We start from the raw sequence: 25,436 nt of genomic DNA on the forward strand, positions 1-25,436 counted from the left end.
ATTGTATTAAGTTATCCTTTGTATCACAGTTTAATTTTCCAGTCTCTTTTTACACAATGGCTCTCAAATTTTCTGTTGGGTTAATGTCAGGAGAGTTACCTGGCCACTGAAGCAATTGGAAATTGTGATTTTTGCAGAATGTCTTTTACTTTTTTTGAAGTGTGGCATGGAGCAAGATCCTGTTGGAAGATGAGTTCTTTGTGTTTCTGGATCTGTGGGACCACTCTTTTCTCTAATATTTTTACGTATTGGTCACTTTTCATCATGTCGTCAACTGGTATAAGTGATCCTAGACCAGCATGTGTAAAACAACCCCAGAACATCTTTTTAACTGGGTGTTAAAAAAGGAGCTTGTTGAAGGTTTGCAGGAGAAGTCTTCCCACATGCTGTTATGTTGGAGGTTTAATGGATTTTTTTTACAACACGTTTATATATACGGAGTGCTTTATTGGAATGGAAATTGGTCTTCATTTTAACGCATTTCGGTATCACTCTTGTATCCCGACATCTTTTTCTAAAAAGCGAATGCCCACAGTTTCTAAAAAGCTGGCCTTTCTAAAAAGATGTCGGGATACAGGAGTGATACCGAAATGCGTTAAAATGAAGACCAATTTCCATTCCAAAAAAGCACTCCGTATATATAAACATGCCAGCCTAGCATTACTATGCGAGCAAATCGCCTCTACTCGTGCCGCCCTCGCAGTGACGAACGCCGTCATTGGCTCCCTACATACAGAGCTCTCCGCCGTTCTTAACCTTGAACTTTGGTCGATTCTCTCTGACATTTCGGAAACTTCCGCACAGAGAGAATTTCAAAAAATAAAAAACAAACACGTCAAGAAATACAGCAACCTGGTTAAAGACAAACCACAACCACAAATTCAACCGCTCCAGACAGTAATTAACCTCTCTTCGAAAAGGCTCAACGAGGATGCCGTCAACGCCCTTGGCCTCGGCCGTAATTTTGCCATCGCCTCGAAAGAAGTGCCGGTGCTCGATGTAATGGTTAACGTCGAACGGGGGATCGGTCGCTCACCGTCGGAGGTAGCCAACAACATCAGACTCGACATAGCCAACATCCTCGCTCACTCTTCGCCTCCAAAAAGTAACTTATCTTATGCCCAACGCATGGCTCTCCAGAAACTACGCAAAGAAAAAAGTATCGTCATCTCCAGAGCGGATAAGGGTAATGCCACGGTTGCTCTTAATACCAGCGAATACAAACGTAAAATGAACACTATCCTCCGCAATCGCGCTACCTACATCCCGCTAGAACACGACCCCACAAAAACACAAGTTAAGAAATTAAAAATGTTACTTAAAAAAGTAACCTCCTGGCCCCCTGACGTCACGAAAAAACTTAAACCTTTCCGCTCCCGTCCCCCCCGAATATACGGTTTACCAAAAATCCACAAACCCAATTCCCCACTCAGACCTATAGTAGATGCCACCAATGCACCTTGTTACAGACTGTCTAAACAGCTGGCCAACTCTCTGTCCCCCCTCACCGGAAATTCAGCTTCCTATATAAAAAACTCGACCCACTTTAAAGCCCTCACAGAAAATTTAACCTTGAACAATACAGACATATTGGTAAGCTTTGATATCTCCTCTTTGTTTACCAATATTCCCTTAACTGACACTTTATCTCTCTTAGAAAACGTTTTCCCCTCTGACATCTTAGATCTCTTTTCCTTTGCCATCAACTCAGGATATTTCTCTTGGAATAACAAAATCTACAAGCAGATAGAAGGAACCGCCATGGGTTCCGCCCTCTCACCCCCCCCTTGCCAATTTCTATATGGAAGATTTCGAAAAACGAGCCATAGACTCAGCCCCACTCAAACCTTCTATCTGGCTAAGATATGTAGATGATGTGTTCTCCATTTGGCCTCATGGCCCAGACACGTTAGACTCCTTCCTCAGTCATCTCAATAGCCTACATCCAAGAATCCAGTTTACTATGGAAAAGGAAAAGAACAATTGTTTACCCTTCCTAGACACCTTAGTCACGTGCCTGCCCAATGATACACTTGCCTTCACTGTATACAGAAAACCCACACACACAGGCAGATACATTCACAAACTCTCCCACCACCACCCATCACAACAATATGGCATCATTAAAACCCTTACCAAGAGAGCCCACAATCTTTGTTCCAGTGGAACTGCCCTCACTACTGAGCTTAACCACATACACAGAACTTTCCTCTCCAATGGCTACAGTGAACACAGTATCAAAAAAATAATCAATTCCCATTCCCCGTCCCTCTCGTCAACAAGAATTTAAAAATGCCATCACCATACCCTATATCCGAGGCACTTCGGAAAAAATAGCCAAGATACTTAAAAAGTATAACCTACACACAGCATACAAGCCCTACCGCAAACTTGCTACCCTTATCCGTTCTACGAAAGATCAGCTCCCCCCCTCTCTCTCTGCCTGGAGTTTACAAAGTACCTTGTTCCTGTAAGCTTGCGTACTTTGGACAGACAGGCAGATCAGCATCCATCCGCCTGGAGGAACACAAGTCGTACATCGTTAAACACAACTATGGCCATTCAGGCTTGGCTGACCATGTTTTGGACACCACCCACAGAGTATCATGGAAGAAAACCACCATGCTCCACCACAGCAAATTCAAGAAAGAGAGACTTTTCTTAGAAGCAGCAGCAACTCTCAGAAACCAACCAAATCTTAACAAATACGGTTGCATTAAGCTTCCGAAGATTTGGGAAACACTCATCACCAGAGGTCCCACCTTACATTCCAGGCCACCTACTACCGCCCTTAGAGGGCGCTCCACCTAGATAGGACTTTAGTGTCACCCACGTGGTTGGGCTTAGTATTCTAAGTTTTTGTGTGCATGTTACATTAATTGTTTTTGTAATCCCCGTAGATGTCCTAGTGACTAGGACGAAATATAGGAGTATTAAATTCTAATTTAATTCATTCTGAGTGTTGTAAAAAAAATCCATTAAACCTCCAACATAATGTCCTCACAGCACTTAAGCCTCTACACAAGAATCCCACATGCTGATTTGCAAACATAGGGCACTCACTGTCCTTGGACAAAGAAATGGCTCTCATCTGAGAATATGACTTTCTTCCACTTCTCAACAGTCCAATCTTTGTGCACTTTTGTCCACTGGAGCCTCTTTTTCTACATAGTCTTCATCAACAGTTGTTTCTTTTTTGGTCTGTGGGCAGTCCTCCCTGCTTCCAACAATCTTCGAAGGACTGTCATGTCAGAAACATTAATCCCACTAACTGCCAAGTCTCTAAGTCTACAGCAGACAATCTTGGATTCATTTTACTTTTCTAACTAGTAAATGATCTTGAGTAAGTGTAGTTTTCCTTTCCTTTTTTGCCCACATTTCCTTTTCTCTCAGGAGAAAAGGTACCTGTCTCCCAAAACCTCTTTAAAATTGCATTAACAGTACCCAAACCAACACTACACTCCTTGGCAAGTTGTCTTCGTGACATGGATGTGTGCTGAGAAAGAGTACATATCTTTGAAAGCTGTCTTGGAGATGTATCCATTTTATAGCTACACAAAATATTACACATAGTTTACACTGTTAAAAATGCACAAAACTATTAATAAACATTGTAGAGACAGTTAAAACATGCAGCACTCAACCAAAATAGTGAAATAAAACCAAAATCGAAATTATTGTTTACGGAAACGAAAACCAAAAACATCACTAAATTTGACTTATTCGTATTAATTTGTTCACTATTGTATATGCAGCAAATTTGTAATAATAGATAAAAATTACAAATTGTAAAAATGAAATTTTTTAGTTAAGCATAATTTCTGTTTCATTTTTTCAACATTACATGTAACTAAACAGCATTGTCTTAATTATTAACAAATTAAGTGAAATTTTATAGTTACTAAAAATTATGTTCATGAATATTTACAACTTTTTTTAGGTCACAGGAGAAAGCAAAGAATTATTCCCAACAGGGAGGCAGTTGGAACCGTTGGTTACTAAGTTACATGGTGATAAATTGGCCCTTGGCAGAAATAAACAGTCCATCTGTGTTGATTCAGAGGGCAATCCCACTTTTAAGTTTGCCATTACATGGACGGATTTACCCATAACTTTAGGTATATTTATATATAATTAGTATTTTGTCATATACATTATAGCTGATATATTTGCTAATCCTTAGTTCATTATCAGAACTAACACTAGTATTTCTATTTTTAGTGCATGGCTAGTTGAAGAATCAGTCATGCATTACGGTTTTTGTAGAAAGTTTTTTCACTTAGTAATCGAGTAAATTATAATGGACAAGAAATTATGTTCTTGTTTTAATCCAATACTGAAGTTTAAACAAAGTTTGTGCATGAAGTATCTTTATAGCTAGGCTGCCTGTACCTGTAGGATGCTGACTTTGCATCAGTTGCCTTAATATTCCATAATGCAAAGCACACTTCCTTTCAGATGTTCATATTGCTATGCATTGTGGAAAGGATCACCACCCATTTCTGGTTTCAATCTTTACTGAAGTCTTCTCAGCGAGAGCTAGACTCAGGAAGATACTTAGGTTAAATCAACATAAACTCATGTAAAGCAGAAAAAATGGTATATCACCATATATTTAAAATATTCTGCATCAGATATAGTGGTGGTTCTTTTCACTTTACAACCAAGTGGATTGTAACAGACAAGAAAAATGACTGGGCTACTCGGGCTATACAAAGGACTACCACTATATCTGACTTTGCGTCACTTGCATTAGTATCCCATAATGTAAAGCACACTTCTTCCTTAAAGATGTGTACATTGCTATATTTCATGTTGTAGGCTTAATGGAGTATTGACAGTGTTGGGAAAGGATTAAAAACTATTTTTAATTCTCTCAGTATTTTGTCTTATTCACTAAGACATCTTCAGGGAGTAAAACTAATAACACTTGTAACACACACACACACACACACACACAAGCACAGTGCTAAATGAAATGCATAGATATAACACTCCAGTCCTAACTAGATGGGGATGGCCTCTATGGGTAGGACGCCTAGGTGTAAATAGAAGTTTTTTGCATCCATATTTATTTAAATTTAGTTGATTTCTGAGGGCAGCTGCAGATTTCAAAAGCAGTTTTTCTTTTCTAAATTTAATGTGATGGAACATGGTGGTTCTTTTTTCCAGAAGATATGAGTGGTATCCAATGCATGGTCTGCAATGGATGGTTCGTCTATGTGGATGGTGGCTGATCTACCTGTGTGCCCAGAAACATATACATATACGTATATGCTTCAGGAATTGAGGGAGGAGGAGAGAGCTGATCTTAAATGAAATGGATAAAGGTAGCTAGTTTCAGGTGGGGCTTAAATCAACCAAATTTAAATAAAGATGGATTCATGAAACTTCCCAAAATTTTGGAAACATTAATCCTCAGAGATCTCAATTTACAACATAAGTCTCCTATAAAATGCCCATAGAAGACACCTCACCTAGATAGGACTTCAGTGTTATATCCACATGCTTAATTTAGTATTTACAGAGCTGGGAAAGGACTAAAAATTATTTTTAATTCTTTCAATATTTTGTCTCATTTACTGAGACATCTTCAGGAAGTACAAACTACCACACACAATACTCATTAGCAATATACACATCCTTTCAGATGTGTATATTGCTAATGAGGAGACTTCAATAAAGGTCAAAATGTCTGGGTTGTGACCTTTCCATAATGCATAGCAATATACACATCTGAAAGGAAGGAAGTCTACTTTTGATGCACAGTTCACAGGCTGTGAACTGTGCATCAAAAGTAGACCTCCCCAAGTGTAAGCAAGCAAAAACTGCTTGCTTACACTTGGGTATTGGATTAAAGCAAGACTTTTTCCTTCTCTACTTGCTGATCAAATGAATTATAAATTCATTGTATCAATCATAATTGATGACAAAAAATGAGCCAAAAACATAATGTGACAATAAGCTTTTTTTTCATTAATACCAGCACAACCACAAATAACTGCAGATAGTGTCCCTACTCTTTCCAATCATGAGGCTGTAGATCAGATCCCACTATTGACATTTTATTTATTTAAATGTCTAAGTCATCAACGGTTTCCATTATCCTGTGTGAGACTACCATCCTGCTTATTGATGGCCTGGAACTGGCTTGAAAAAAGTTCCATTTTTGGTCTCTAGAGTTTGGTTCCAGATTAACTAATTCTTAGTCCATCTACAGTATTAATGTGCTATAGGTTTACCAGTTTCACACCCCAAAATACTTAAGAGTTTCATCCTAGTCTCTGAGAACCAAGACCACAACAACTGTCAGGATGGCGAAACCTTACTGAAAAGCATTAATAAAAAATATATATGCTCTTTTAGACTGAATTTTTTTTTTTGAAATAATGATAATTACTATTATTAGCTTTTGCCCATACTGACAGCCTATTTAAATCATCCGGCAAGCTCTCTGCATCACTTTAATTAACTATTACTCTACCTAATTTTGTATCGTCAGCAAACAACTGAATATTTCCTTTCAGGTTATTTCGTATATCATTTATATACAAATTAAGTGGCAATGGCCCCATCACTGAACCTTGTGGCACACCACTAGTCACCTGTTTTCGCCTCAATTCTGTCCCTCCACATACCTCTTTTTGATATCTGTCCAGCAGTTCTCCCCCCCCCCCCCTTTATTCATTTAAGAGTTGTGACATTCATCCCCATTTGTTCTAATTTCGCAAAAATGTCTTTGCAAAATCATTGTGTTGCCATTTCCTTTATCCAACTCAACTCTATTATAAAAAGTTAGTAATATACTAAGGCGTAACCTACCCTTCACAAAGTCATGTTGACCCTCATACAGTATCATATTTTTATCTACCCATTCTCTTTTTGACCAATTTTTTGTAGTACTTTTACCACCATGCCTGAGATACTAATTGGTCTGTAATTTGCTATGCAGTCTTAGAACCTCCCTTATGCAAGGGAATTATTTTTTCCTCTTTCCCTACTCCCTTGGAACTCTACCAGGGGTGAGACTTAAAGCACCTAATTAAAGGAATTGCCAGTTCCTTTTCACATTCATGCAAAACCCTAGCTGATATCCCATCTAATCCCACAACTGTATTTACATTGAGATCCTGCAGTATCCTAAGAACCTCCAATTCATCCACCTCTGTTCCCACATTAGTGTCTGTCACATAGATTGAAGCAGTAACCTCACTAGGATGATATATCCTTGCAAAGTGTTCACTTAGTAACTTAACTATTTTATCCACTTCTGTCTCCTCGTGATCATCATCACTCATTAAGATTAATTTTCCACAGTTATTCTTCCTCTTACTTGCCACATAATGAAAAAACTATTTGGAATTTCCTTTGGCCTGCTTGGCTAGATTCTACAATTGTACTTCTGCAACCTGTGCTTAATGATATTACTCATCCATCTTATTCCTACCTGATTGACCATCTGTTACCCTAGGTATACAATTTAATACTGCTTCCTCTAGAGGCCTCCTCAGTTATATCCCATGCACTACTAGCATCCTTACCCTGCAGTGTTTTTTGCCATGGTATAGGTTTTAAGCTTCTTCCTAAGCATGTCGTAATCATCTGCCTTGTAGTTCCACAAATACCCCTTCTTTATAAAATATTCTCTGTGTTCCCAAGTTAAGACTGCATGGTCACTTTTGCCAATTGGAGACAATGTTGTCACCTTGGTTATGGATAGCTCTTCTGATCCTATGACCAGGTCCAATACTCTCCCACCTCTAGTCTCCACCATCACATGCTGCATTAAGTAATTATTTCTCAGCATGCATATAAATTCTATTTCTTTCCTGCCATGTGATCTTTCTTCCTTCCAGTCTATATCTCCATAGTTGAAGTCCTTCATAATAATCACTTGATCTGTACTCATTGTACTAATTTGGCATGTCTTCCAGATCATCTGTGGAACTCTCTCTGGCCTGTAGTAACAACCAACTATATATTTTGTCTTATTGGACTTAATCTCACACCAGATTGCTTCAAATGAACAGCCATCCTCCCACTAGTCTCCTATTCTTTTTTGGCTCCAATTCATCTGATATCATCATCATCAGCAGTACTCCTCCCCCTCATCCTATCTTCTCTATTATCCTCGAAAATACTAAATCCTTCACATTCGATCTGCGTAACTACATCATCTGCTGTTAGCCAAGACTCACTAATGCCCATAAATTTTGGTGAGGTTGCACTAACCATGCCCAAAACTCCTCCCTCTCGTTCCTGATACTTCTGCCATTAATATATAGAAACTACAGTATCAGTTTAGTCCCCCACCCACCTTTACTTTCTGAATTGACTACCCTGTTCAATATTTTTGCTTGAGAGACTAGATTCCTCACTTGGTCATTCTCACACTCACTCTCTTCATGGCGCCTTCACACAAACTTACTTGTTTCCACTCCAATTGCTTACATCTCTCTGAATTTGCACTTCAGCATGCTTGGTGAACAACGCTTTCTCTCAACACCTAATGCCAAAACCATTTAGATGCAGTCCATCAGTATTGCACATATTCTTCTTTCTCTAAAACAGAGATCACAGATCCAGAAATTCTACATCATTCCTTTTGCACAATCTACTTATAGACTCATTGAACTTCTATCAATGACCTCCATCTCAGTTTGCCTCTATCATAGCATGGTAGGAGACTTACAATCTTCGCCTTCTAGCTCTTCAGTTTTGCCTCTTCTAACAACTCCTTTACATTCTCCCTCATAGAATACTTCTCACCTCTCAAATCATTTGTACCAAACAAGACAATTGTTTCCTTTGACTTACCTTTTTGCATCCAGATGGCATGGCTAATATTGTGAATTTTTGCATTTGGGAAACACAATTTTGTCATACTTTTGTTGAGTATTCCCCTCATCATTGAGTCTGCTTAACTTGTTTTTCTTGTTTGTTCTGTCGGTCTTTATTACTCCTTCGGATCACCTGCTTCTTTCCTTTTTCAGCCCTGATTAACTCGTCGTTTCTGCAATTTTTTTAATTTCGCTCTTTATCATATTAATCACCTTAATATCCCATTTAGAACATTTTGCCTTCTTGATGTTGAAAGTTTTTCACTTGGTTATAAATTAAATTAAACATGCCAAGAAATTATATTCTTGTTTGATCTTTTATCCAAGTGTAAGCAAACAAAGTTTGCATGTGAAGTATTTTCACAACTAGCTACCATGCAGGATAATAACATTTAAGTGCGATATTTCTTTATTAATATCCATTTCATTCTCCTCTATTTCTACGGCCACACATTCAACATGAATAACATCATTTTCCATTTTACCATCGGTATTTGTTCCGTTCTCTTCACCTAACAGACGCTCACTTTTGAAACACTTAATACATGCTCTCTCTCCAGTTTCAGTTTTCTTCCACATGTTCTTTAATTTTTTTGATGAATGAATGATTTCTTTCCTCCATTTCCAAGTATTTTTAATAGCATTTAGAACATTTTGCCTTCTTGATGTTGAAAGTTTTTCACTTGGTTATAAATTAAATTAAACATGCCAAGAAATTATATTCTTGTTTGATCTTTTATCCAAGTGTAAGCAAACAAAGTTTGCATGTGAAGTATTTTCACAACTAGCTACTTGTAGATAGAAGCATATTAATCACCTTACTATCCCATAATGCAAAACACACATTCTTCTGGGTATGGGTAATGCTATGCATTATGGGAAGAGCCACTATCCAGACCAATTTCAAACTTAATTGGGTCCCATCAGTGGGAGCCAGACTGGAAGAGATACCAAGGTTGAAGTAATGAAGTCATATATTTATAACTAAGTGAAAATACTTTCAACAACTAGTTCTGATCCAGTGTATTTTAATAATAAAGTGTTACACCTTCTCACTACTTGTATGTGAGAAATATTTGACTTCTTCATTTCTTGAGCCATAGTATCTGTTATAGGTCTGGCTCCCCACTGATGAGATCTTAATAAAGGCCAAAACCAGTTTTCTGGGTAGTGACACTTTCCATAATGCATAGCATAATACACACCCAAAATGATATGTGCTATGGGATACTAATAGAATGTGAAATCATTAGTCTCTATATAAAATTAGCCTAGAGCATAGATGGCAAACCTATGGCACGTCCGAGAATTTTACTGGCACGTCAACTATTTACAGGTGACATTCTTTTATACGCTTATAAATTATTCAACCATTTTATTTTGAATTGTTACAATACATACAAGTTAAATTTTGTTTTACACCAGAGAGCAGCCATGAAGATGTGCATATGATTGGTGCAGTGTTAACAAAAGATCGCGCGATCCAAAGACAAAGGCAACCTACAATCGTTGAGTTGAAAATATTCACTATATATTTCTTAATTCATATTTATGAATTTAGGGACACAAAACACACATGTTGAAAAGATTATTTTACTGATTAATCATCATCATCATCATCATCAAATTCCTGCCATGTACCCTCAAGGAGTGTACAGGATATGATAGTACTACATGAAAAAAATTACATCATTATTAATTTCCTATCTACAATTTTCCTCCAAATCAGTCTGTTACTTGTCAAGACTCCAACATTATCAGATCTTATATTTCTATCATCTAAGGCATTTTGTACTGTATCAATCCACCTATATCTTGGTCTTCCTCTGGGTCGTTTTCCTGCCAACCTGGCAGAGAACACTTGTTTTGCTAATCTTTCCTTGCCCATTCTGCTTAAGTGACCATACCACCTGAGATTAGCTCTGCTAATGCATTCCTGGATGCTGACTGTCAAGTTCTTTCCTAATATCCTTTCACGCCTATAATCTTTCTCAGGACTCTCATATCTGAGAATCAATCAATGTTTTCTTCAGAGTTTGCCACTGAATCTCCAAGGTTTGATTCCTGTTCTCAAACCCTTTCATTTTTTCTTCAATAATCTTTGTGTATTTTAGTCTACAGTTCACATCTGAGAGCTGCTTAACTTTTATTCGCTTTAAAACTTTCTTACATGTTATTCTTTTCAATATGAAATTCAATTTTATCCTGCTCAAGATTAAATAGTGATCGCTTCCAATTTCAAATCCTCTGTACACTCTGGTGTCCTGCACCAGGGAGAAAACGTCACTATCAACAATAACATAGTCAATGAGACTTTTCTTATTCCTAGCCTCTGCTCTCCATGTGAATTTGTGCACATTTTTATGTTGGAACATGGTGTTAGTAATAATCAGTCCATGTCCTGAGCAGAAATCCAACAGATATTTGCCATTATTATTAGCTTTGCTCTTCTCTCCAAATTTTCCCAAAATATTTTTGTATGTCTCACAATCATTTCCTACTCTGCTATTTAGATCCCCAACTAGGACCAACTTTTCCTTTTTCATTGTGTCAGTTGCTTTTTCTAAAGCATCAAAAAATTCCTCCACTCCTACCTTAGTAGAACCTTCTGTCGGCCCATAGGCACAAATAAGTCTCATTGTCCAGTTCCCCATTCTCATATTTGCCCACATTACTCGACTTGAGACTGACTGCCATTCAAGAAGATTAGCCTCGTATTTTGTGTTGAATACTATGGCTACTCCTTTTCCTTGATTGTCATTGCCTGAATATAACATTTTGTATTTATTGCTCAGAAAGATCTCCCCAGTTTTTGTCTTTTTTGTTTCAGTCACCCCTATTATGTCGATCTGGTACTTATCTAATTCTTCAGCTAGCTCCATTTCTTTGCCATTCAGGCTTCTTATGTTGATAGTACCGATCTTTAACTCTGGTGATGTTGGGTTGGGGTGTGCTTTCAGATTTGTTCCAGTAGCTGACTTTTCGCTGTTCGCCCAGGTTCCCTGGCAAAAACAACGGGGGCCTTGTTTAACAGAGCGAAGCCCCAGCCGGCATGAAATTTTGACATGTTGTACCATCATTTTGTATTTTGGTTTAAGCCAATAAGAATACAATTTGGTTAGCTATATCCCAAATTGCCAGCTCGTTCGTTCGGTATCCAGGTAGATACCCAACAGGGTGCACCACGAGAAGGTGTGGATTGGACATTAGGTTAGAAGCCCTGTTCGGTTCTCTGCATTCCTTTAAAGGCTATGTGGAGGTCTCCTCTCAGTTATACAGCTTTGACCCTTAAGTTTTTATTCCAGCTGTCTCTAATTGCACTATTTGTTGAGAAATATATTGCACAGGCTGCAAAAGGCTCTGTACCTTATTCAGGGACACAATAAAACTACTTGTTTTTCTTGCATCTGCTGTATAATGGCTGTTGCAGAGGGCATTACTCCCGCAGGGGTGGGGGGGGGAGTTACTATCGTCGCAACATGAACATGTTTTAAAATTTTCATGTGTAAGGCATATGCAATACTTTTTTAATGTTTTTTTTCGTAAAGTAAAATCAGGGTTGCGAATTATACGCTAGGGCGAGTTATTTTCGAGTAAATATGGTAAGTGTTTCACCGACAAGTTGACATCCTTCTGATGCTTCTCCTGCTCAGCTAACTTTATAGTGAGTTATGACGCATAAATATTTTTCTCACTACCGTTTTTTTTTTCAAGCCAACATCATTAAAATCAATTTAATACAATAATCTATTTTGCACTGAATAATATAAATTTATATATAAATAAATATTATAAATAATATAAAATTTATTTATGAAATAAATAATTATAAAGTATTATAAATTAATATACATATTATAAATTTATAAATAAATAAATTAAGTTAGATTAATTATCTATTAATTTTTCCCCTTTTAAAAACTGCCCATCGCGTCAGCAACTTGATTTGTAAATTTTTGGCATGCGCACATAAAAAGGTTTGCCACCACTGGCCTAGAGAAAAGTCTTCACATCCAATTTTTGTTTGCGGATACTTGAATAAAGGGTTAAACAAGAATATAATTTCTTCACATCTTTAATTTGCTTTCTTGATATTTATCTTCTATATTCTCACCAAGGTCTTTTTGAGACTTTTGATTGGTTTTTACTCACTGTTTGCTTACCTACATTTATGCTGTATTTTCTCAAAGCACATATTGATATACTTGCTAGGAGCTTTCACTATGCTTTTGTTTTTTCATGATGGCCTCTAACTTCTTGGCTTTGCCACAGAGTTCTGAATTTTATATCCTTGCAGATAACTTCACTATATACTTCTGTCTCTGTGTGGTCTTCAGAGTCTGCCACTCCAGAGCTGTTACTCTATTAAATGAAAAGAGTAACAGTTCTGAAAACAATAATCAAACCTTGGAGTGGCAGACTCTGAAAACCACACTGAGACAGAGGCATGTAATGAAGTTATCTGCAATGATATTAAATTCAGAACTCTGTGGCAAAGCCAAGAAGTTAGAGGCTGTCATGAAAAAACAAAAGCACAGTGAAAGCTCCTATTTTTTATAATATAAATAGATTCCAAATAAAAGCAAACTTTCAGAGGTTTTTTTTTTTTTTTTTTCATTTTTATCTGTGCTGGAATTTATTGCAAACTGTCTGCTATCAAAACTATTCTCTTTTTGTACAGATTGCTGTAGTAAAAGTTTCATTTGATTAACACTACCCATTAATTATACAAAGAGAAATAATGAATTTAATATAAGACATATATTTTGTGATGAGTATCTCATCACATCATCAAAGTAAATGCACAAAAAAAGAACAGACAGTCATATAAAACTAGAATGGAATGACAAAAGACATTAGAGTCAGTTGTCATCCATTCTGCTACTCTCCAGCCACTCACATGAAACTATCAGGAACCTGTGGAAAATTGAAAATATAGGCATTATTATTATATGGGTATACGTGGAGTGAGAAGACTTATTGCAGATCATACTGTTATAAACAAACATGGCCAAAGGACAAAGAAGCAAAGCTGATTACAAAGATATAAAAGTGTATTGTGCAGAGAAGGTTTCAGAAAAGAAAATTTAATAAATTAAAAATGAAAATTGAATTATGAATTTGCATGTAAAATGGCATATAGGGACATATACAATAAAAAGATTATTTGATTACATTGAATCAAAATTATGTGTAAGATGTGATGAATAAATTAAGAATGCATGTGTGTCATTAAAAGAATATACAATAATCTTCTGTCGATCTGACTGTCATAACAATGACCATTCAGTTAACTGATCCTTGTATGCCAACTGACTTCTGTGTAGAGCACCATGTAATATTACTTTAGTTATCCGAGTTCACTGTTTTGATAATTGAAGGGTCGAATAAATGGTAGATTACTGTATATCTATTTCACATTGTAAAAAGAATATATAAATATATTCCCATGTAACAGAGCATATATAGATATATCACAAAAAAATGTGTCAACTTTGCAAGTGCATATTAACTAACTAATGGATGTTGGGTTATTAATGAGAGTTCAAAGTCACTATTTCCTGGAATTTTGAAATTTTTAAAGCATTATTCCAATTATGATTGAATTGATTGCAAAGAGCTTCATAGCATTCTTTGGAGAGTCTCTCAAATATTTGAAAATTTGATGAATTTTTTGTTATCTTATAGTATCTTGTGGTTAGCAGAAACTCCGTGTTCTGCACAACCAGACTTCTTACTAGGAAATGGATGTAATCCATAAGTTCTAATTAATGGATGTCTCCAGTAAAACCAGCAGGCCAAAATAGGTGAGATTGCAGGAATGAGGAATTTGGTATACTCTCATGTGAGCCAAATGAGGAAGTCTGTGTTTGGCGGAAGGAAGGATCAAGGAAATCTTGTTTACTGACTTGAAAGTTATCTGAATAATAATTTTTTATAATTTTCAAGATGTATTCAGAAATGTCTTTCGTATAAAAAATGGAAATTCTCTTATAATTGGACACTGAACTATTAGTAGGTTAATAAATATTCAAGATGTGGTATTATTTGGATGAAAGGTATCCATTGAGAATCATGTTGACCTTTATAGATTGTAATTCTAGTCTCCAATAGAACAGAAAACATCACTACGTAAAATCTCTAAAGTGAAAGATTTACTGCTCTGACATTATGATGATCTTTGACATTGACATTTCCCTCTTCAACATTTCATTATATATATAACTATTCAACTGCTTTTTAAGAACTTTCCAGCTGACATCCTTAAATTATTTAACATTGCTGTACACTCCATATACTTTTCCTGGCAAGGTAATCTCTACAAGCAGGTGGAAGATTGTGTCATTAGCTCTCCATTATCAAATTATTTCATGGAATATTTGGAAGAATGTCTCTTCACTACTAACATCCCTTGTCCCACTACTTGGTTTCATTATGTTTTCTGTTTCACCATATTTAGGTGAAGAATTAAACAGACTTTTAGATAAATTAACAACCTTTTCCCTGGAATAAAGTTTTGCATCATTAGAAAAAGAAAATGGAGTCCTTCCTTTCTTGAATTCACTATTAACCCCTTAACATACCAATTAAAAATCAGAAAGCGGTCGTTTTTCTGCCAATTTTTTGGGCGAGGGTGATTTGCTGGATCAAATTCATCATTATTTGAAAAATAATGATGAATTTGTGCAAACGAAATAGCCGATACATGCTGTTGGCAACTTTTCTCGGCTGAAAGGAAATAGGCACAAGATTGTCTACTGTCTATATTCAGTTGTATTTATATGTGAAACCAAAATTCAAAATCAATTTTGGTGCAATAAACAAAAGACGTGTCACAGACATCTTTGTATGTTAAGGGGTTAAAGTGAAAACTGGATGGCTCACTCAGCTTTTCCATTTATAACAAGCTGACATTTGAAAGATACATACTCCAGGACACTATACATCACTCAGAATTGTCAAAACTTTTGCCTGCAAGGCACATGTTATCTGCTCTTCTAAGGATACTCTCAGACTAGAATTACAATCTATGAAAGACATTTCTCAGTGGCTTTGTTCGTTCCAAGTTAAAACACATCTTGGAATAATTAGACTCCTACTACTAGCTTATTAACTAATGCCTTTTAAGGTATTTCTGTATGCATCTCAAAAGTTTTAAAATGTGATTTTAAAATTTGAATTCCAGATGACTTTCAAGCCAGTAAACAAGATTTTTTCAATCCTGCATAAGAGTGTACCAGATTCTTTGTTCCTGCAATTTGTCTTATTTTGGACAAACTGGTCTTGCTATAGACAACTGACAATCAGAACATATGAATCCATTTTTCTCCAAGCTAGAAATCTGGTCTTGCAAACGTGGAGTTTCTACTTACCACAAAATCCTGTGGGACAACACAAAAATTCTTCACACACAAACTCTTTCAAATTTTAGACTCTTCAAAGAATGTCATGAATCTCTTCAGTCAACCCAATCTTAATCAGAATGAAGGTCAAAAAATTTCAAAATTCTGAGAAATAGTGACTAAACTCTCACTAATAATGCAATGTTCATTTGTAATATGTGTCTATAATGCATATGCAAAGAGGTTTTTGTGATTATTGTTATTATTATTATTATTTGGCAACATTCATGGAGTCAACAGATTCATTGTAGGGGGGCCCACTCAACTAATAGCATGTCTATCATAATGAACTTTGAAGTTATTTACACTACCTGCACTTGTAACACACTTAGGCAATGCATTCCACTCACTAATAACTCTCCATATAAAAAATCTACTCCTCACTCCCTTCTTCACATTTTATACAACTTCCAGGGATGGCTCCCCTCATTCTTCCCATCTTAGCATCCACTTTTTATAATTTCTTCTGTATTTATCTGATAGAATCCCTTAACTGACTTCAAGATCTCTATCATCTCCCCTCTTTTCTTCCTATCCACCAACCTCTGTAATCCACATTCTCTCAAATGCTCTTCATAACGAGCACCCTGAGTCCTGATATCACTTTGGTTATTCATCTTTGGACCCTCTAATGTTTCCACATCACAATAAAAACTTGGTGACCAAATCTGAGCAATAGTCCATTTGTGGTCTGACTAATGCTTTATATAGATGCATCACCACCTGCTTTTCCCTACATGCCAACATACTTATTATCATGTGCAGTCTTTGCAGCACGTGCAATGTGCCTTCAGAACTTAGTCTGCTGTCCACCATCACTCCAAGATCCCGAATCTCATCCACTTCTTGAAGTACAGCTCCACCAACACAGTATGTAGCCTTATGCTCTATATCCCAAAGTGTAACACCTTGCATTTATTAACATTAAAACTGCAACCCCACTCATTTGTCCAAGCTAAAAGCATATTCAAATCTTCTATAGAAAATTAACATCAGCACTACTCCTGATAATTCTATCTAACTTTGCATCATCGGCAAACATTTGAAGATCCCCAGTCAAGCCACAAGAAATATCATTAACAAACAAGTTAAACAGTAGGGGGGCCTAAGAACACGACCCCAAGGCATGCCACTGGTCACCTTCCTTTTCTGAGACACAGCTACATCATACACAACTTGCTGGAATTGTTCAGAGCCAATCTTCGATCCATCTAACCAATATACTATCCATCCCTATCCTCTGTAGCTTGTACACCAATTTATCATGTGGTGATCTATCGCATGCCTTTGCAAAGTCCAAGAATATTACTATATGATTCTCTTTTATCCAACATATTCATCACCTTATCATAAAACATAAGCAGATTGCTAAAACAAGACTTCCCCTTCACAAACCCCATGCTGACCATCTAGATAATCTTATGTTCGTCAACCCAGTCCTGTATTCTATATTTAGCCAATTTTTCCGACACTTTGATCACAATTGCAGACAAACAGACAGATGTATATTGGAAACTTCTGTTCTTGAACCATGCTTGTGTAGAGTATTATTTTGCTTTCTTTCCACTCCTTAGGAACTTTACCCACTGCAAGACTTTTATTAAATAACCAGGATAAGAGCATGGATCACTCTTTTGCACATTCTTTAAAAATGCATGGTGATATGTCATCCATTCCTACAGCCTTATTAACATCTAACTTGAGCAACACTTCATACACCTCCAATTCTTTCACTTTTAATTCTCCTAATTCTTGCCTCCTTTCTACATGTTTCACAGCATCATTCACGCCACTATGACATACACTGATGAAGTGTTCGTTAAATAATTCCACTATATGATTTGCTATGGTTACTCTGCTACCATAAATATCCATGAGCATCAACCTGCCATAATTATTTTTCCTCTTGCTTGTCACATAGCAGAAAAAATTCCTCAGATTAGTTTTGACCTGATTGGCTAGTCTCCTCTCATATATTCTACTTTTTATTTTCTAACTGTGCTTGTCACTTTTCTGGCCTACACTTTATATTCTTCATGCATCTTTTCACTGCAAACTGCCTTCTACTTCCTTCATAATAACTTCTTTTGTAACACTGTTTGCTTGATTTCACTTCTATTCTATTTATTCACTCAACTCTTGGTATACAGTTATGCATTCCTTGTGTTAGATACTGCCTATCATTTCATATGCACTGTCAACATCTTTTCCATACAATTCATCAACCCAATGTATTGCTGCTAATTGACTGTGGAACTTCTGATAATCACCGACCTTATAGTTCCACATATAGACCTTCTTGATAACTTTTTTCTGTTTTGACTACCTTCCAAACCAATACCTCATGATCACTTTTGCCAACAGGTGGCAGTGTTTGATACCTCATTCACAACCACGTCTGTGAGGATATCACCAAATCTAACACCAATAAACCTCATGTTGCTTCCATCACATGCTGCTTCAGATAGTTATCCCATAGAAACTCAATACATTCACTTTCCTTGTTACTATACACTATCTGTTCTTTCCAATTCACATTCCTATAATTAAAATCTCCCATTAGGATCATCTTTCTTTTACTTGCCCAACCAATTTGTTTAAACCTTTCACAATCGATACTCTCCACATTCCGTAGCCTATAACAGCATCCTATTATTTATACTATTCTATTGATCTCACCTTCACACCAAACAGCTTCAAGTTCTTCAAGTACTACCATTTTCAACTTCAACTCTTGAAGGACATAATTTCTCTGCTACCAATAACAATACTCTCCCCCTCCCCCCTCTTCATCTTGTAAAAATATTAAACCAGTTAACTACAACCCCCCCCCCCTTCACAACAAAGATTGAAATAAATCTATCACCATTCCATATATCCAGGGTAAATCCAAAAAACTTAATAAAAATCCTTAGAAAATATGGCCTCACAACTAGTTACAAACCACATAAGAAATTGGCATCTCTTATCTGCTCCACCAAAAACCAGCCATTTCTCCTAGACCTACGTGGAGTATACCAGGTCAAACTGTACTATGACCAAACAGGCAGGACAGCCAATATCAGGATATCTGAACACAAGGACTACATCTGGTTTCACTCAGAACTTGCTGACCATGCATTGGACACCTACCACAGAATTTGCTGGAAGAAGGCCACTTTATTACATTGCATCAAGTACAAGTATGAAAGATTATTCCTTGAATCAGCCTCAGCTCTGAAAAACTTCCCAAATCTCAAAAAATTTGAGTGCATGAGACTGTCCCCAAAATTTGGGAAGCTTGCATTCTAAGTACATCAGCCTAGGGAGACACCTTTAGGCCTCTAGGACCAACTTCAGTAGCCTTTTTTCAGACTCATTTGCTTAGTGTGTTAGTGCCTGTGGGCACATATCATTGTTTTGTGATCCCTGAAGATGGCAATTATCATTGTTGAAATATTGGTAGTTATTAAAGTTTTTATAATTAATGATAGGTTATGTTGTCATTTCCTAAAAAAATAGAAGTATGGAAGTGCACTAGTTCTCCAGTGACGTTTTTTTTTTCATTGAATAATTAACTGCTGTCATGTTTTCATGAGCTCCCCCCCCCCCAATAATAACAATTACAGTAATATACAGTTTATCTGACCACATTTGGAAGGCAGTTTGTCTTTCTGATAATTGAGGGGTCAGATAATTGAAGTACAATATGGCATGGTGCTCTACCAGAAGTCAGTTACAATCTCTCAATATAAACTAACTACTATATAAGTTAATTAGTTTTATAGGCATTGTCATAGTTATAGTCATTGTTTTGAAGGTCAGATAAATGGTAGATTACTACTGTATTTAATAAATTCCAACTTTTGAGAGTCCTTGCATAAAAATTATCTGTAATTTTTATGCAATTAAAATATAAATTGTTATTGTTTATTTTTCATTTTATGCTGTACGACTGAATTTTTAGGCCCAAGTATTTCTTCTTAGGAGAGGATCAGCCATATTTGATAGCACTATTACCATCCTATGTGGAAGTGCGTGCACCAGAGCAAAGACTTTTGATTCAGAATGTGGAATTACCCAAGGCTCGTTTAATAGCATGTGGAAAAAGGTAATTTTCATGTTCTGTGCAATTATTTCATTTATTAAATTGTAATAAAGATATTATAGCAACAATATTAATTTCTAAGCATTTTTTTTCTTTAAGTGTGTGGCGTTCTTTATTAAGAAAAAAACTGTTTGAATAATTGACACTTATTAAAAATAAATTACCTTAATTAAAATTAACCATTCATTTTGCATTTTTATGGAATAGACAATTGTTTCTTTTTGATGATTTTATACAGTTAACAATGGACATAAAGTAGCCCGTGTAGCTCAGCAGAAATAGCGCTTGCACTTCTGAGCACTAGGTCCCCCAAAGAATGTAATGACATATGTTCGATTTTAGTCGCAGGCTGGAGTAATTTTTCTAAGCTAGTTAGTCTATCGCTGGAATGGCCAAGCAAATTTTTTTCCTCCCGTTTGGCATGCAAAACTCAGGTTTTTCATCTCATAAACTCAAGAAAATCAACTGTAGAACCCAAGCTATTTCAGACATTAAAAAATATTGTGTTAAGGACTACAAGATGGTTGCACTTGTTAGTCATCTCTTCAGTGGACGCTGCTTAAAATTAGTAATGATCTTGGACCAGCTATCTCTGATTGGCTACCAGTGGAGATTGAACTGCCCAATCAGTCTCCAAAAGTTCAGGCTAAAAAGGCCTCATATATTCCCTATAAGGGAATTAAAGATGTTAGCTGAGCTAACAATGGAAATCAAAAAACAGTTTCCTTCCATTTTTTAGATACATGCATGAATTACTTTCCATTGAACTATCGTTCAATGTTTAATACAAACTGACATGCACACCTCAGCTAATATGCTCATCATCTTCAAATTCCTGATATGTAACTTCAGGAAGTGTACAGGATATTATGATAGTACTACATGAAAATGAAAAAATTACATCATTACTAACTTCCTATCTACAATTTTTTTCCAAATTAATCTGTTACCTGTCAAGACTCCAGTATTATCAGATCTTATAATTCTCTCTTGTAAAGCACTTTTTACTAGGTGTATCATCCACCTAGATCTTGGTTATCCTCTGTGTCTTTTTCCTGGCAAAGAAGACTTGTTTTGTTAACCTTTCCTCTCCCATTTTGTTTAAGTGGCCATAGCACCTGATATTAGCTCTGATAACACGTGAATGAATGCTAACCATATCAGATTACTTCCTAATATTCTCATTTTTCATATGATACTATCATTGCTATCTGTTTATTCCCAGCTTTTCTCAGAAATCTCATATATATATATATGTAGTTTCCAGCTTTGATCAAGTGTTTTATTCCTAACCCAGCATTCAGATCCATAAGTTAAATTTGGTTTGAACACTGTCTTGTATATAGCTAGTTTAGTGTTTTGTAAATAGTATTAAAAGTTGTGTAGAAAAGAGACTAGAAACAATGAATTACACATATTAGATGTTATGAGAACGTCATAATTCATACATATAAATAAATAACCAGAATAAAAACCTTAAATTAATTATTGTATATGTGTTAGAACAATGCTAGTTGCTGCTGTTACCTTCTTTAGCATCATGTGCATTGTATCCTAGGTCTGCAGTAGTTAGATTTTTAATGAAAGCAGACCAAACTTGGTGTAGGATTAAGCCTTGATTTTTGTTACATTGTGTGGGGATCTGCAGCATTTCAGAGGCTTCCTTGAACTTTCTTTTAAAAACAATTACGATCAATATAAGGCATTTTTCTTTATTTCCAAACTACTTGAAGGCCAATGGCAGTTGTATGGGATGCCAAACATGATTTATTTATTTTATTTTTTTTATGTGGTTACCATGTACTGTAGGCGGATGAAGGATTTGGATTTTTTTCTTTCTATTTTTATTAATTTTATATGGTAGTTGTATGGGATGTGATTTATTTATTTTCATTTATTTATTTTATTTTTTTTTATGTGGTTCCCACCCACGAGAGGTTATTGGTAAACCTATAGTACATTTGTACTGTAGTCGGATGAAGGATTTAGGTTTTTTTCTTTTTATTAATTTCATATTTTTATCATTTTTTTTTTATTTTTACATAATCCAGAAATCCTGCTCTAGAGACCAAACATGGAACTTCCTCAAGCCAATTCAGGCCTCTAATAAACAGGGCAATGGTCTCACACTGGCCAATGAAATTCATCTCTCACCTAAAGACAGTCACAAAATACCCACAGCAGGATTCAAACCTGCAGCCTGTTAGTTGGAAAATGAATACAGTAACCACTCAGCCAACCAGGCTTTTTCCTTTTTCAGCATCTCTTATTCTCGTAGATGAAGTAAATTCGAAAAATTAAAAAAGAATTCTACCGTCAATCCAAAACTTGCTACCAACACTGTAATCAACCTTTCTTCAGTCACCCTGAAGCCTGAAGCACTCAATGCACTTTCACGTGGCCTCAACTTCGCCATTGCTCCCAGAAAAATACTTAGTGAGGATATTATGATCCAGATCGAACGCGGAATCTGCCACCACCTTCTACATCAAATCGCCAACAGTGTAAGACTGGATGTAGCTTGTGTTCTCTCCAAAGCAAGGCCACCAAAAACCAACATATTCAACAAGGAATTTAAAGCTCTACAGGAAATGAGGAATAATAAAGAATTAGTTATCACCAAAGCGGATAAGGGAAATGCACTGTAGTACTTAACCAAAAGGACTACAAAGGTAAGCTTAATGCTCTTCTATTAGATCGGGCTACTTACCTCCCTATCGAATACAAACCTACCAACTCACAAATTAGAAAACTTCACAGGCTCCTTAAGAAAGTCACTTCTTAGCCTGTAGAAGTTACCAACAGATTAAAGCCGTTTAACTCTATGACCCCCCCCCCCCATATTTACGGACTCCCAAAAATACATAAAGAAAATGTGCCATAGTGGATGGCATTGATTCCCCCACATACACATTAGCTAAACATTTGGCCAAAGAGCTCACACACTATGCTGGCAACACAACACACCATCACACATAAAAAACTCAGCCCACTTCAAAGCCAGCATAGAAAAACCTTACACTCCAACATACTGACATAATGGTCAGCTTTGACGTCTCCTCCTTATTCACAAATGTCCCACTCAAGGAAACTTTCGAGCTAATCCAAGCTAAATTTTCTCACGATATCCTCAGCCCTATTTCAGTTCACAATGAACTCAGGCTATTTCGTTTGGGCAGGGAAAATTCTACAAACAAATAGAGGGGACAGCGATGGGTTCACCACTCTCCCCACCCTTGGCCAATTTCTTTATGGAGACCTTTGAGCCTTAGCCTCTGCACCACAAAAACCAACCATATGGCTTGGTTATGTTGATGATGTGTTCACTATTTGGCCACATGGCTCTGAAACACTCCTCTCCTTCTTAACACACTTAAATAACCAACACTCCAGAATCAAGTTCACCCTGGAAAAAGAGGAAAACAACAGCCTCCCTTTCCTAGACACACTAGTCACCTGCCAGCCTGATGGAACCTTGGTTTTCTCAGTTTATAAAAACCCACCCATACAGGCAGATACATTCACCAACAATCCCCCCCCCTCACAACAATATGGAGTAGTGAAAACACTATACAACAGGGCTAAACTAATCTGTTCTAACGACATGACCTTAAACACTGAACTAAATCACATCCTCAACACTTTCTCAGCCAATGGCTACCCCCCCCCCCCAAAAAAAAAAAAAAAAAAAAATCCGAAAAATATTAAAACCTACAAACCACAACCCCCCTCCTCCCCCTTCCACAACAAAGATTACTCTAAATCCATCACCATTCCCTACATCTGAGGCACCTCGGAAAAAATTACCAAAATTTTAAAAAAAACATGACCTCACCTCCTGTTACACACCTTACAGAAAATTGGCATCCCTTATCCGCTCCGCCAAAGACCAACCACTTCCCCTAGCCCTACCTGGTGTATACCAGGTCCCTTGCAGTTGTAAACTGTCATACTTTGGCCAAACAGACAGGACAGTGAATATCAAAATTTCTGAACACAACGACTACATCCGGTTTCACAAGTACAGCCATTCTGGTCTTGCAGACCATGCTCTGGATACACGCCACAGAATACGGTGGAAGAAAGCTACAGTAATACACTGTAGCAAATACAAATTCGAAAGACCATTTATGGAATCAGCCTTGGCTCTAAGAAACTCTCCAAACCTCAACAAATTTAGTTGTATGCGACTGCCCCAAATTAGGGAGGCATAAATCAGCAGACCTTCAGCCCAACGGCCAAGAACACCTACTTAGATCACTAGAGGGCACCATCAGGACTTCTAGGAGAATGATAGCTTCATATCTTCATTTTCAGTTACTGTGTTGTAGTGTCTGCATGCACGTGCCTTTTTGTAAGTTCCTTTTGAAAATGGCAACGTGACGTTGCCAAAATATCGGAAACATTTATTAAAGTGTAATTTAATTTATATTTGGATCTACGTTGTTCAATTCCCTAAGCGGTTTAGAAAAGAAAAAGCATCTCTTATGTTCAGACATACAGATTCTCAACAACTTTCCTGTTTGGCTTATATATCATATGCCACAAGAGCAATGAATCTCATAAATTCCTGGTTTTTTTTCATTGGATGAAGTGGAGGTCACAGTGGATGTAAGAATCTGGAGATTTTATGTAATGATAAAGAAAACCACTTTAATGTTGTACTCATGGAGCAACTTTTCCACTTTTTCTGTAACATTCTTGATAGAAGGTAGCATGTTGCATTCTTAAAATCTTGTTTTAAGTGCAGTAGTTGTAGGAGGTATATTAAGAATTTTGTTGATTGCCTTGGGTATATAACTATTGAGGGTGTGGTTATGCCACAGATAGTGTAATATAAATAGAATAATATAAATATTCATTCCTATTAATTGACCTACTGGACATCTTATATGCTTTTCTCATAATGTTTTATGCCTATATTTTGAAATGATTCTTAATAATTTCCTGAAGATGCTGTTATCCATATAGACAGCGAAACATACTGAGGAAATACATCTAGTATAAATTTATTTATTTAGCATATGGCTCACACATGAAAAGTTACATTTCATTAATCCTTAATATATATGTACAATAAGAAGATAATACAGTCATAAAAGAGAT

General features: G+C 36.5%; 1 protein-coding gene across 2 annotated transcripts in view; it reads left to right on the forward strand.

The window, feature by feature from the left end:
* The window catches only part of Vps39 (vacuolar protein sorting 39), a 296,426-nt gene that overhangs the window by 86,109 nt on the left and 184,881 nt on the right, over positions 1–25,436 (forward strand). For both annotated transcript variants that reach the window (XM_090410885.1, XM_090410886.1), the window contains exons 9-10: positions 3,941–4,118; positions 20,210–20,333. In XM_090410885.1, coding sequence (XP_090267011.1) covers positions 3,941–4,118; positions 20,210–20,333 — 302 coding nt within the window. The remainder of the gene's footprint in view (positions 1–3,940; positions 4,119–20,209; positions 20,334–25,436) is intronic.

This window comes from Typopeltis vanoorti, chromosome 21, assembly GCF_054136105.1.
Source record: "Typopeltis vanoorti isolate ZY-2024b chromosome 21, IOZ_Tvanoo_1.0, whole genome shotgun sequence".
Classification (NCBI taxonomy): domain Eukaryota; kingdom Metazoa; phylum Arthropoda; class Arachnida; order Uropygi; family Thelyphonidae; genus Typopeltis; species Typopeltis vanoorti.